Below are 14600 nucleotides of genomic sequence, written 5' to 3' on the forward strand. Positions count from 1 at the left end.
TATGCAGCAACGCTCCCCATCCAACCTGACAGAGCTTGAGAGGATCTGCAGAGAAGAATGGGAGAAACTCCCCAAATACAGGTGGTAGCGTCTTACCCAACAAGACTCGAGGCTGTAATCGCTGCCAAAGGGGCTTCTACAAAGTACAGAGTAAAGGGTCCGAATACTTATGTAATTGTGATTGTTTTAACATTTTTTATAAAATAGCAACAAAAAAAATTAAACATTTTTGCTTCGTCATCATGGGGTATTGTGTGTAGATTGAAGAAAAATAAATAATTTAATACATTTTACAATAAGGCAGTAACCTAACAATGTGGAAAAAGTCAAGGGGTCTGAATACACGGTATAGTGTATGTGTGTACAGTATGTGAATGTGTGTGTTTCAGCAGCTGTCATGTTCTCTCCAAACACTGGTGTCATTGTGGCACCAAGGCAGTGGGGTATAGGTGTTCGAAAATGATTGTGCAGGTGAACTCAGGTATCTGTACAAGTGAGTTGGTCAAAGCTCAGGTGTATGTGATTATGTGTACTTTGCTGTACTGATATGCATAACGGTCTTTGGACAAATCCTTCATTTGCCACATCACATATTAACACATTAAAGACTATAAATGATTGTAAGAATATAAAGTGATATGACTAAAACAAATAGGCTGAAAAAGATGTTTCCCCATTATTGGGAGAGAATTATTGTGAACATATGCAACATTATATTGAACATTAAAGAGATTCTCCGGTACTTTTGTGTACTTTTTAGCCAGTAGTTCTGAAAGTAGCGCCCACGAGACAAAAGTGGTCACCAAAAAAGTCTTACTATCTCACATGTGTAGATATGTGCACCACGTCATTGCTCTCCCTCTGCTGTGTTTGCATCCTGCTAGCTGTCACTCAAATAGCGAGGGGCTGAAGATCACTGGCTAGAACTGGTATTGCTCGGGGCGCTGGCACTTGTGGGGAAACAGCACAGCACAGCTTCCAGAAAAACAGTCGCTTTCAAACTAGGATTTCATGGCTAATTGAGGTAAGACCATTGGGCGTGTCTAGAACATTTTGAATGGGGTGGCCAAAGTGGGGCACAGACTCAGTTTAGGGGGGCCATAACATTTTTAACCTTAATCGATGCAAGGTGGATTTTCTATATAATTATGATGGTTCATTGCATTAAATACTTGAGTATAGGTTTAGTAAATTTCACTGTTCAAATAAATCAAATGATAGTTAGCGTTTGGTCAGGATTTAATATAATGTATTAGCATACAGCAGTAAGATCACTTGAAAGTGCCATCCTTCCGTGACAAATGTCTTATGAGCTTTATAATAAAGACATATTTCCTTTGAATGTGAACACAACCATTCATTACATTTACATTACATTTAAGTCATTTAGCAGACGCTCTTATCCAGAGCGACTTACAAATTGGTGCTTTCACCTTATGACATCCAGTGGAACAGCCACTTTACAATAGTGCATCTAGGTCTTTTAAGGGGGGGGGGGGAGAAGGATTACTTTATCCTATCCTAGGTATTCCTTAAAGAGGTGGGGTTTCAGGTGTCTCCGGAAGGTGGTGATTGACTCCGCTGTCCTGGCGTCATTCATGTTATCATCTGATTGTCAAACTAATCCCTTAAGTTGGTGACCAGCGCATGTTCGTCTACTCCAAAATAAGTCCAGCATCCGAACAGTGCACTGTGCACCCGCCATTTGAAAAGGACATCTATTACAAAGACTAAGTTAATGACATTCAGCCTAAAAAGTAGTGTGTATTCATAGTTGCCAAGGGAAGCCATGTTTCCCCCAAAACTACAATAAAATAAACACATTTCTCATCCATGTTTCATCATTTTCCTGCAATATGCAGCGCCCCTCTGGTTTAGTATCTGTAGCCTATGTATCTGCTCTCTACTCTTTTTGGCCAGATAGCATCAGATACTGTACATGGGTTACAAATACTAAGACAGAGGGGCGCTGTTTCACTCACTCGGATGCTTTCTCCAGTGTTGGTGCGTGCCTTCAAAATGATCAATATATTCAGAGACGACATATCAGAACTAAGAGGGGGGGGGGGGGGCAATCAGATTTCAGGGGGTGCCACCCCTGGACATGCCACTGGGTAAGACAGTAATTCTGCTCATAAACTTTCTCATGCTTGTTCAATGAACCATAAACAATTAATTAACATGCACCTGTCGAACGGTCATTAAGACACTAACAGCTTACAGACAGTAGACAATTAAGTTCACAGTTATGAAAACTTAGGACACTGAAGAGGACATTCTACTGACTCTGAAAAACACCAAAAGAAAGATGCCCAGGGTCCCTGCTCATCTGCGTGAACGTGCCTTAGGCATGCTGCAAGGAGGCATGAGGACTGCAGATGTGGCCAGGGAAATACATTGCAATGTCCGTACTGTGAGATGGCTAGGACAGCACTACAGGGAGACAGGATGGACAGCTGATTGTCCTCGCAATGGCAGACTACATGTAACAAGACCTGCACAGGATCGGTACATCCAAGCATCACACCTGAGGGACAGGTACAGGATACCAGGCAACAGCGTTACCTATGGGCACAAACCCACCGTCACTGGACCAGACAGGACTGGCAAAAAGTGCTCTTCACTGACGAGTTGCAGTTTTGTCTCACCAGGGGTGATGGTCGGATTCGCGTTTATCGTCGAAGGAACGAGCGTTCCACCGAGGCCTGTACTCTGGAGCGGGATCGACTTGGAGGTGGAGGGTCCGTCATGGTCTGGGGCGGTATGTCACAGCATCATCAGACTGAGCTTGTTGTCATTGCAGGCAATCTTAATGCTGTGCATTACAGGGAAGACGTCCTCCTCCCTCATGTGGTACCCTTCCTGCAGGCTCATCCTGGCATGACCCATGACCCAATACTGCTCATTCTGTGCAAGACAGAAATGTCAGTGTTCTGCCATGGCCAGCGAAGAGCCCGGATCTCAATCCCATTGAGCACGCCTGGGATCTGTTGGATCGGAGGGTGAGGGCTAGGGCCATTCCCCCCAGAAATGCCCGGGAACTTGCAGATGCCTTGGTGGAAGAGTGGGGTAACATCTCACCACAATAATTGTTGTTGTGAGCTTTACAGTGCAATGTTTATTATTTCATGCCCTGTGTGTCTCTGTTGACAGGATCAAGTGTCTGTTGACAGAGAACAAAGCCAGAGGAAAACAAACACTTGAGAGCCAACAGAGATGAGAGGGGATGAAACAGGATATGAGGAGGAGTAGGAGAGGATGCAGAGCAAGAGGAGAAGGAGCTGGCCTTTTAAACAGTCATGGACCAGAAGTCAACACACAGACAGTGAAGCAGGTTCAAATAGTAGCGCTATTCAATTAAGTGGTGGGAAACCTTAGTTGGTTCACAGTACCTGCTGGTTTCCTTCCAGAGGAGCCAATCATAGGCAACCGATCCCGTAACACCATAGTGCCTATAACCTGTGACGACAGAGCAGAGAGATCACAGTTCATTACTTTAGTCCATAATAACACATGACAACAATGTTACCCATCTTAACTAAAGTACCTCTCTGGTGGGTGTGGAGGGCTCCTCCTCAACTTGGGGGTCTTTCCTCCCCCCTCGGGGGTCCACTGGCACACCTCCGCCTCGTTCTCCTGGCTCTGGCGACGCCGAGGTATCCCTCACGCACCACTACACACACACACCACTACACACACACACACCTCCTTTGTCACTTTAACCTCTCAGCAGACAATGCCTTCTGTCCAACTGTGCTTACAGTAAATGACTTCACCAATCAGCCCTTCAGGCATCAATAGATTCCTTCCATGAGTATTCTCTCACTCTGCACAGACACAGTTGAATTACAGGTCTTTCTATTGAAACAAAACAAATCCAGAGATTTCCCATTGAGCCTGTCAGAAGCAATGTGTATGTATTGCTAAATGACTTAAATGTAATGTAAATGTATTCACATATACAGTCCTTCCATCCTCTGGCTCTTTAACTAACATTCTCTCAATAGTTTACTTATTTATTCACCTCTGCTGTCCATCTCCATACTCAAACCCTTCTCTCTCTCTCGTAGCCTTTTTCTGATTGTCCCTTTATCTCCTCAGTGAAGATGGCACTCGGATGTGACTAAACAATTCATGTTCATCTGCTGCAGTTTTGTCCTGTAAACTTGTGCACTGACCATCATCGAGACCTCCATTTCACAACACAGCACTTGCAATACCCCCCCCCCCTCCCCCCCAGTCCATGGGTCTGAAAGCACTGGGTCCTGTACACAACAGGTCATGTTGTCTTGTCTGGTGAAAAGACTCTTTCACACGTCCCACACATCTTTCTTCCAGTTCTATGCTACCTGTTCCCTCCATCCTCCATGTCTGTTACCTTCAGCAGCTGTAACCCCTGTCCACAGACAACCACCCAGCCCCAGGCCCTAGCCCCAACTACAGGCCCAGCCCCCATCCATACCTCCAGCCCTACTGGGTCTATGCCATGGGAGAAGAGCGCTCCCTGCTGGCTGAGTCCGGTACTGGCCAGCCTCAACAAACACCCTCTGGTCAGGAGGTGGACATCAGCAGGGCTCAGCATCCTTAGGGCAGTCAGAAGGTCAGTGTGAGCTAAAGCCACTGACCACTGAGACTGGAGCTGTAGACACTCTGCTGCCCTCTACCCCCCCCCCCCCTGGTACTGCACCCTACTGTCCCACACCACAAGGTGGACCAAGTGGAAGACCATGATCACAAAGTGGGCCTTTTTACCACTCCCAGACCCAGTCCCTTCTAGTTCCTGGACCCTCGGGTCATCTTCAGAGTCCTGGGGTTCCAGAAGCAGAATTCTCCAGCCACTCCATCCCCCTGCATGACTGATGGACCCTCAGAACCTCAAGACTCTCTGGTCCGACCCAGAGGACTCACAAAGCTATCTCTACCTGCGCTGTACAGCTGTCCGCGATGCTCAACCCTTGCTTCGGGTGTTCTCTCCCTTCAAAAAGAAGCAGTGATTCTCTCCTGTTTCCACATAGCAACAGTGCCCCCTGTGGATGGTTGAGGTAAACTACAGCAGTGAGCCGGCGTTTTGCACAGGAAGGCAGGAGGAGAGCACAGTGGTTCTACCCTTAGATCCAGTCCTGTGTCTCATCTCTACCTCCACCTGCCAATGATAGACCAGCCCCTCTGCCCCGGACACCTGCAGGTATCCCCTGTCCCTCTGCCTGCGCCACCCACAGCACACTGTGGACCTTCCCTGGCTCTGCCCTCAACAACACCCCTGCACCAGGCTGGGACATTGGGAAGACATGCACCACTTCACGGAGGCTGCCTATAGCACACAGCCCCTCCCTGGATGCAGCAGACCCCCAACCCATAAGTCTCAACACCTCTAACACATAGGACCTGAACTCAGGACCCCCGTCACAGGAGGGGAAGTCCAGGTCCACCTGGTTCTCGCCCTCTTCTCACCCCCCACCTGCTATAGCTGGACTCCTCGATCTGCAGCCCCCCGGTGGCCACCCACATGCCCTGGCCCTCCCCTCCCTCACTGACCGCCCTCACTCCCCCAGCCCGGTGTCCATTCAGTGTCCGGCCCACCCTCCCCCACCTCCCCAGTCCCACAACAGAGACCCCGTCCTCCCCAGTGCTGTACACCCGTCCAGGGGACAGCTTTACGGAGAAGACTGGTGTCCGTACAGCACCCCCACACACCAGTCTCCCGGCGGTAACAGAGGCTGAAGAAGACACCACTATGACCTGGCAGACACCTTTCCATTGGGGCCTTCCTGTCTGGCTGTGCCCCTCCTGGCCTCCAGAGCACCAGCTGGTTGAACACTGTCTCCCCACCAGGTCAGAGTCCTCCCAGGTCCCTCCCAAGGCCACACTGAGGAGGGGCTCTTCCTCTCCAGAGACCAAGTGGACATCCAGGGCACAGTCCTGCAGCTCCATGAGGGGGCCCGGTGGCTCTAGCCTCTACCTTCTAGCACTCAGCCTCAGCAGGCGCACAACCTTCCCTCCAAACACTACCACCTCATCCTCTGGGTCACGGGTCCGTCCGTCTCTTGGCTGTGGTTTGTGACGGATCCCATGGATGCGGTAGTTGTGGAGCAAGCTCAGTGAGATGCAGGCTTTGGGCTGTGGTTGGAGGCAGTAAACTGTCAGGATCGGACCCTCACCTGTATGGACATATGCAAATGTCATTATTCATCTTCATGACAGAACAAGGACAAAAAAAAGAGAGAAAGGATGGAGTTTATACATTTCTTGGAACATGGCCCAGATCAGATTGATAATGCTAGGGTTTTGATTAGGCAGTAATATTAGGGATTAGGAATTTGAATATTAGTAATTTAATAGGATCTCTACGGTACAGACGGTCTTGTATTCTCTAGCCAGGGATCCCGTACCTGTCAGCAGGTGCTCCTCCCTTAGGAACTCCAGAGCAGTGACAGGCACTACCAGGGCTGCAGTCTCCATCATCACTGAGCTCCTCTCCTCAACAGTACCTGACAACCTGGGACACATACAGAAGAATTAGCCAGTAATCCTCTTATTCAAAAGCCATTTTCTGTAGTGTGACAACGTCAACTTGCTAGATACTAGCTATGTGTGTGTGCTGTAACATTAGATTGATCCTGTGTGGCTTTAGCCCGTTATGTTACTCTTTCTCTTATGAATGAGAATCAGAAAGGAACAAGTTTCATTTACAACAACTTCAGACTTATTGTCAAAACCAAGGCAGGAAAACACAGTATGAGAAACACTTTTCACGCCGCTTCGATACAGCTATGGCGGAAGTGACTTTTTCGTAGCAGGTTAGGAGAATTTCAGGTTAAGGTTAGGAAAAGAGTTAGCGAAAGGTCCGTGGGTAACCCCTACCCTGACCTTCACCAACCCATTTTAAGTGTTAACTTCAAATGAGGTAGGGACGTCTCAAAGGTCCCGGATTGAAAAAAGGTTGGGTAATCTGCTACAAAAATCACTTCCGGTTGTGCTGTATCGAAGTGGCGTGAAAAGAGTGTGTACCAATAGCTAGCTAGATGACATACTGCTAATAACTTTGTATAATACAAAAAAAAACAATTATAAAGCTAGCTAGCAATGTCAGGGCTACTGCTGTATTAGAAATACTATGGCTAGCTACTTACATATCTATATAGGAGAACCCTTTCATTTAATCCATTTTGTGTATTGGTTCTATCTAGCCACCTATGTGTTCCTCCACTGCCAGAGTAGTGTGTATGCCACGGATCCAATCAAATATGTCTACACTGACAGATGAATCGCAATAGAATTGATACCCATTGGTTAAAAACTAGTCGAACGTGCTATTTGCGTAAATTACGCAGGTTTGTTGTTTACATTTTGTATCCTGGCCACTCAGTGTTTGCGCTTTCATTGCTTTTTGGTTGCGTGTGAGTAATTTAAAATGTACATAAAAACTACGTGCATTTAAATGGGGAATCCCATGTGTATTAGTTTGACAGTAATGCTATCTAGCAAACCTGCTAAGGTAGCAAGCAATGCATTCGATAGGTGGATGAAACATTTGGAATCCTTGCGAACGGTGGCTGATGCCTCTAATCTCAACCTTGCTGCAGTTATTCATATACATTTGAATTTCGTTCTGATGTGTGTCCTTCTATTTCAAACCCGGAAAACAAATGATTTTGTGCGTGATTAACAATCACAGAATTGACCACTGCACGTGTTCATCATGTAATTTGATGTAACAGTGGACAGCCATCTGTTACTGTGAGAACATTCCAAACCAGTTGGTTATCCCAGTAAAAATGATGCTCTTCTGTGGATCACAGTACCATTCATGACAATGACACATCCAAGTAAATACATGCACCTAGCAGTTCTTGCAAATGATCAGATCAACAAATTAGACTAAACCACACACCAAACACTGTCACCGAAAACAACCTTGTTTCAAATTCAACTGAATGCTAGCTAGCTGCATCACATCCGGCCGTGATTGGGAGTCCCATAGGGCAGCGCACAAAACCAGAGCAGGACAAGACCCCTTAGCTCCACCCCATTGCCTTGGCAACCAACAACCATGTCGTACCTCACTCCCAACTTAACCATGCAGCAAAAGCTCTACTTCCTGCAGAGGATTCAAAGCATGGTTCGCACAGTCCAGGACTACAGGAAGGACACCAACGCCACGGTGCACTGCAATGCCATGTGGGGCGAGGTGGTGAACGTTGTCAATGCTGCCTTCCCTGACCGGCCACCCAGCTCGGTGGGTACCATGAAGAGACTGGAGGTGGAGAGTCGCCAGGTGCTGCACCAATGCCAGAAGCAGGTGGTCACTGGCCTGCCTGTCACGGCCCTGACCGAGGTTCAGCAAGAGATCACGGCCATGGTGCCCAACCTCATCTCCAACCAGGACGACATGGACAGAGAGGAGGGCTACACCGGCCTCTGGCCTGGCTCCCCCACTGCAGGTGATACCACACTGCTCAAAGCCCTTCGTACATCAGCTGATATCTCAAAGTGCTGTACAGAAACCCAGCCTAAATCCCCAAACAGCAAGCAATGCAGGTGTAGAAGCACTACTCTGTGCTGACACTCTGCAAAGATGAGCTCATCACATTGAGTTTATAATATTTGTTTTCCTCAGATGATATAATGATGTGGTGTCATCTGCTCACACACATAGTCAGTCCAAAATTATTTGCACCATTGATAAAGATTAGCCAAAAAAAAAATCTAAAATAAATACAAATATTGTATGCTCCAACAAAGTTTGATTTTATACAAATAAAAACGGATTGGCACCCCTGTTTTCAATACCTTACTTTACGTAGCCAGTAGATCCGACCTGCTTGCTTACAGCTGCACTAGGGTCAGACAGATTTCCTGTGTAGATCAAGACACCGCGAAGCCGGACAAGATATGGCTCGGAAAACGTACATCAATCCAGGGATGAGAAATGCATTGTACTCTGAATTGTCCCATTATCTCAACTGTTACTCTGAGAAGATTGTCCAATCTTCTCGGTGTAACAGTTGGGATGAATTATTAAATATTAAAGCATTAGACCTCACTAAAGGCATCAGTCATACAAAAGCTATACTTAAATCTGAACTGGTTCTCTAGCAGATTAGTAAGAATGGCTTATATTTGTACAGTCACAGGGAGGTAATGTGTCTTCTCAGCTAGAGCACATCTCCATAGACAATCCTCTCTGTATGATGATCTTACATATGAAAATGTCAATACAGTTCAATATTAACTGAAAGTTCTTCTATTATAAGAGCAGAATGTCTGACAGTACAGTTAATCTAACCCCCCAAAAATAATAGATACTATCAGGCTAAGCTGAAGAAGATAGGGGAAGAGGTACGACTGTCCTCTAGTAGCAAGGACATTGAGGATCACGATCAAATCATTTGACGTTTGTTTCTTTTTACATTTTTATTGCTCTTATTTTCTGACAATGATTTTCTCAGTTTGACAGTTTCAGGTTTTCGTGATTTTTGTTTTAGTATTCCTTTTCATTGCTGCTCAGAATCAGGGGGAGTTTTGTTGTAATGGGCTGGGGGATATCTCTGAATATGAAAAGACACCTGGCAAATAAAAATACCTGAGAGAGAAGAGCCTCCGGAAACAAACTGTCAAAACTGGTCTCTGCTAACACTTGTTTTCATCAGGGAATGTCACTCACAGAAAACACATCTTGTTAGGAATAGTTCTTTTTTTAATGTGCAACATTTCTCTTGGATGGTTTCCACGGTAAATGAGGAGCAGCCGTTTCAAATTCCCCCCATGCTGACTGGATAGCACATACCCCAGAATAAAGTAACTGACAAAGACAATCCCCCATCCTCTCTCTATCCCTTCATCATCACATCAATGTCTTTCCTCGTCATCTCACTCGTTCTTTTCTCTCAATGCATTTTGTCACAGTGGGAGAGTCAGGCCATAGGAAACATTACATCCTCTCACACAAAATTACAAAGTAAGAAATATGATCGTCATAAATAAAATAAAATCTTATGTCTGTACAAGTTAAAGGTACTGCAATAATAAATCCTGTGAGAAAATAACTGCCCAGTAGCTAAATAACTGGAGCAGCTAAACATTGATGGAACATGGGTAAGGATGGATATTGGGGGTACCCTGGGGACATTTTTGGCAATTATAGTGTCACATTTATAATAACATACCACCAAAGACATGAAATGATATTACAGCAGGTCATTGAAAAGAGATATTCTACACATAAATGGACCACATATCCTCAGGCAGAGAAACCATTAGATATGGAACCATGTCTGATATAACACTTGGTTTTGGCTGATATGTTTTGTTTGTGATTTATAGTAGCACAGAGAGCTATATGATGCTGTAGAATAGATGTTCGACATTCAAATGCAGTGGGTCTTGGATTAACAGAACAATTATGTCTAAAGAGTGAGGAGATAATCAAGCCATCATCAAGCCTTGCAAATATAAAAGTATATCTGCCTACTTTCTTGTTCACAATCATTCCTATTTACAATCACCCGCCCCCAACATCTTCCTCATCCTATCACGTCTTGTAATCTCATCCAATCAACACTAACCAACCCCAGTCCCTAGTTTTATAAACATAGTTGACAGGTTTGAGGAAAGGTTTCGGGATAGTGGTAGTGGAATTTGGGATTGAATTAGGGCTATCGCCCATAGCAACAGATTCCATTCACATCTCCTTCACAACCACACATGGACACAATCTTCCAAAACATCACAAGATATTTTTTTTCTTCATCTCTGTTGAAAAAGATACAAAATGTATAAAAATGTTATCTACAGGATCATCTTTTTCTTAGCAGATCGATTCCGATCTTTGTGTTCAATGTTGAAATCTGAGGATCGAAGAATGTTAAAACGTAGTGGCTGAGGTAGCCTCTGTTTCAATCATATAGCCCTCCTCCCCATACTGGTTGCTACTTGTGACCGAAAATACTTAACAGCAGCACCAACCCAGCACCTTCAAACTCCCTCTCACTGTCTCTGCCTTCCTTCAGCACATATCCTCCAGTATCCCAAAGTGCTTCAGCAGTCCAGGGGCTCCTTGACCTCTGCCCTACCCCCGCGCAGTCCTTGGTCACCCCACTAGACATACATTGTGGGATTTGGAGGGTGTCATCAAGACTGTCCTTCACTTCTGTTGACTCTGAAGAGGCAAGAGAAAAGAACATCATTGTTATTAATGCTACATAAATCTCCTGATATGTAGGCTATGACACATTTAGAATCCAAATCACCACATCTTTGATGAGGACCAAAAAGAGGGATGCGTGAGGATAGAGAGATAAAGAGAGCAGAGCAGGAGTGTGAAGAGAAAAGGAAGCAGGTAGATGGAGGTGAGTGAGTGATTGAGTTTAGGACTTACTCAGAGTCTGGGGAAACCTCAGAGATGCTGTGGGAGGTGGCAGAGTGGGGCGGGGAGGGGGAGGGTCCCTGTGCAGATGAGGGGTCTGGGGGCGTGAGCACAGATGAGCTGAAGGAGGCCAAGATGGAGGACAGGATGTCCAGGTGCTCACTGGACGGGTGGCGGCTGGGGGTGCGCCGAGGGCAGGGACGGGGTACCTACACGGGGGAGCAGAGTCCAGCCGGCCGCGACGGGGTAGGGGGGATTCCTGGGGTTCCTCGCTGATTGGGGGTGGGGGGGAGGGGGGGCTGGTCAGGGTGCGAGGGCTGACGCGGGGGCAGTGTGCGCAGCCACTCCCTGCAGGGCTGGGTCTGAGTCCCCCCACCGCCCCCATTGCCCTCCAGCTGCTGGCGGGAGTGGCTGCTCATTAGCGCTCCTCCCAGGTGTTCACGAGAGGAGGCCTGGCGTTGCATCAGGTTGTTGAGCTGGGAGCGCGACCCCCCCAGACTCGGCTCCACACCTCCATTCCCACTCAAGTCCTCCTGGGAGGCATGGGCGCTGTGCTGCTGGATGTCCAGCCTGTCTCTGGAGCTGCTCAGGTTCTCCCTGGAGGCTCTGTCCAGGCCCGGCTCACGGCGGCGGGGGAGCAGGTCCAGGTTGTCCCGGGAGCCCTGGCGGTCCAGGCGGTTCTGGGACCCTCCTCCAGCCTGGCGGCCCAGGGGGTCTCTGGAGAACTGGCGGCGAGCCAGAGAGTCCAGGTGCTCCCTGGAAGAGTAGCGTGAGGCGGGCTGGGACAAGGAGCCCGTGCCAGACAGGGAGCCTGTCCCACTGTACATGCGGCCGTAGGAGGCTGCCGGGACGCCCCTGTGGCCCAGGGTGGAGGTGCGGTACCAGGAGAGATCGCTGGGGACCCGGCCCATGGTGGAGAGACCCTGCAGGGCCGGCGGACAGCCAATACGGTTCTTCAGGATGCCTGAGACAGCAGGGAGAGATGAGAAGAGAGAAAAGGTTAATCATGTGTATGTATTTTGGCCTTTGAGTCTACATGAATCTGTATGTGGAACCCATTGGTAATAAATGCCGGTCATCAGCACTCCAAAGTCAACCATTGATACCCCCACAGACCAAAATAGTATCATTTGGTCCAACTGAGGTTGTGACTCACCCTTGCGGTGGCGGCTGGGCTGTCCTGTCAGGCTGTTCTCGTCCCCACTGGTCAGCGCTGCGTCAGGCTGGTTGTTGTTGGAGCCATCCTTGCTGTAGTCAGCCCCTAGGCGGCGCTCTGAGCCCCACTTCTGCAGGGAGTGGACCTCGCACTCCTCCAGCGCTGGCCAATAGGAGAGCAGGTCATTGCCATCCAGGTCTGACACACAAAGATGGACAATCGCCAATGGCCAACAATTCAAAATAAATCACAACTGTATCCAATATGAGATAATGTTTTGTAGAAGTGACATGTAAATGGATAAGGATTTTTATTGATTTATGGATATCGGTTTCTGACATTTATAACATCTGTATGTATTCATTTGTGAATCTATGAGTCTATCAGTCTGACATTTTCTTAGCGTCTGTGTGTACCTTTGGTGCTATTGTGGGTGGGCTCTGTGAGCAGCCGCTCGCTGTGATTGGTGCGTTTGAAACGTCGCTGGATGCGTCCACGGAGACGAACGTTGTCCTCACTCTCGGAGGAGGGGATGGAGAGACTACGTTCCCCTTCCAAAGAGACATCTGAGTCTGTGTCTGAGTCCTCACCTGAGAGGAAAGACAGAACGACAGAGAGAAAGAGAGGGAGAGAGGGAGGGAAAGACAGAACGACAGAGAGAGAGAGAGGGAGGGAAAGACAGAACAACAGAGAGAGAAAGAGAGGGAGGGAAAGACAGAACGACAGAGAGTGAGAGAGAGAGAGAGAGAGAGGGAGGGAAAGACAGAACGACAGAGAGAGAGAGAGTGGGAGGGAAAGGCAGATCGACAGAGAGAGAGAGAGAGAGGGAAAGACAGAACGACAGAGAGAGACAGAGAGAGAGAGGGAAAGAGAACGACAGAGAGAGAGAGAGGGAGGGAAAGACAGAACGACAGAGAGAGGGAGGGAGGGAGGGAAAGACAGAACGACAGAGAGAGAGAGAGGGAGGGAAAGACAGAACGACAGACAGAGAGAGAGAGAGAGAGGGAGGGAAAGACAGAACGACAGAGAGAGAGAGAGAGAAAGACAACGACAGAGAGAGAGAGAGAGAAAGACAGAACGACAGAGAGAGAGAGAGGGGGGAAGACAGAACGACAGAGAGAGAGAGAGAGAGGGAGGGAAAGACAGAACGACAGAGAGAGAGAGATAGGGAAAGACAGAACGACAGAGAGAGAGAGAGAGAGAGAGGGAATGACAGAACGACAGAGAGAGAGAGGGAAAGAGAACGACAGAGAGAGAGAGAGAGAGAGAGAAAGACAGAACGACAGAGAGAGAGAGAGAGAAAGACAGAACGACAGAGAGAGAGAGAGAGAGAGAGGGGGAGGGAAAGACAGAACAACAGAGAGAGAGAGAGAGAGGGAGGGAAAGACAGAACGACAGAGAGAGAGAGAGGGAAAGACAGAACGACAGAGAGAGAGAGAGGGAATGACAGAACGACAGAGAGAGAGAGGGAAAGAGAACGACAGAGAGAGAGAGAGGGAATGACAGAACGACAGAGAGAGAGAGAGAGAGGGAAAGAGAACGACAGAGAGAGAGAGGGAATGACAGAATGACAGAGAGAGAGAGGGAAAGAGAACGACAGAGAGAGAGAGAAAGAGACAGAACAAGAGCGAAAGGGAGGGAGCAAGAGAGAGAGAGAGCGAGGTTATCAGTCAGTCACCAATAAAAACTTAAAAGTGTTCATGTACATTTGTTATAATTTTAAGTGTATTGTATACAGTATTAAAACCCTAGTTGAGTGTTTATGAATGTGTGTATTTCTATTACAATGCACGTGGGCACGACTGCCTGCGTGTGTGTTTGTTTGTGCGCATGTGTGTGTGTGTGTACCAGTGGGTACCTCTGTCTCTATGGAACATAGCCACGTCCAGGTCTGTAGCTCCAGTATGTCCCAGATTGTGTTCCAAGGTCTGGCGGGCCAGCAGGTTCTCTCTGTGGGAGGACAGGAGGTGTTAACCAGAGCATTTACACATGACATCACACAAACTGGACTGGTCACTACATTAACCAGGCTCCATATAAACCTTATTTACAAACAGTGGAAGTCTGCAGTACATGTAC

General features: G+C 47.5%; 1 protein-coding gene and 1 pseudogene across 1 annotated transcript in view; both read right to left on the reverse strand.

The window, feature by feature from the left end:
• Positions 1 to 4782: 4782 nt before the first annotated feature.
• On the reverse strand, positions 4783 to 7214 carry LOC115101875 (tRNA (34-2'-O)-methyltransferase regulator WDR6-like; annotated as a pseudogene).
• Positions 7215 to 9365: 2151 nt separating this feature from the next.
• Positions 9366 to 14600, reverse strand: part of LOC115101876 (cadherin EGF LAG seven-pass G-type receptor 3-like) — a 53744-nt gene continuing 48509 nt past the window's right edge. Inside the window, 7 exon segments of the mRNA XM_065005357.1 lie at positions 9366 to 11158; positions 11378 to 11543; positions 11546 to 11664; positions 11666 to 12329; positions 12522 to 12719; positions 12938 to 13111; positions 14380 to 14471. Coding sequence (XP_064861429.1) covers positions 11131 to 11158; positions 11378 to 11543; positions 11546 to 11664; positions 11666 to 12329; positions 12522 to 12719; positions 12938 to 13111; positions 14380 to 14471 — 1441 coding nt within the window. The 3' untranslated portion in view covers positions 9366 to 11130.

This window comes from Oncorhynchus nerka, linkage group LG20 (assembly GCF_034236695.1).
Source record: "Oncorhynchus nerka isolate Pitt River linkage group LG20, Oner_Uvic_2.0, whole genome shotgun sequence".
Classification (NCBI taxonomy): Eukaryota; Metazoa; Chordata; class Actinopteri; order Salmoniformes; family Salmonidae; genus Oncorhynchus; species Oncorhynchus nerka.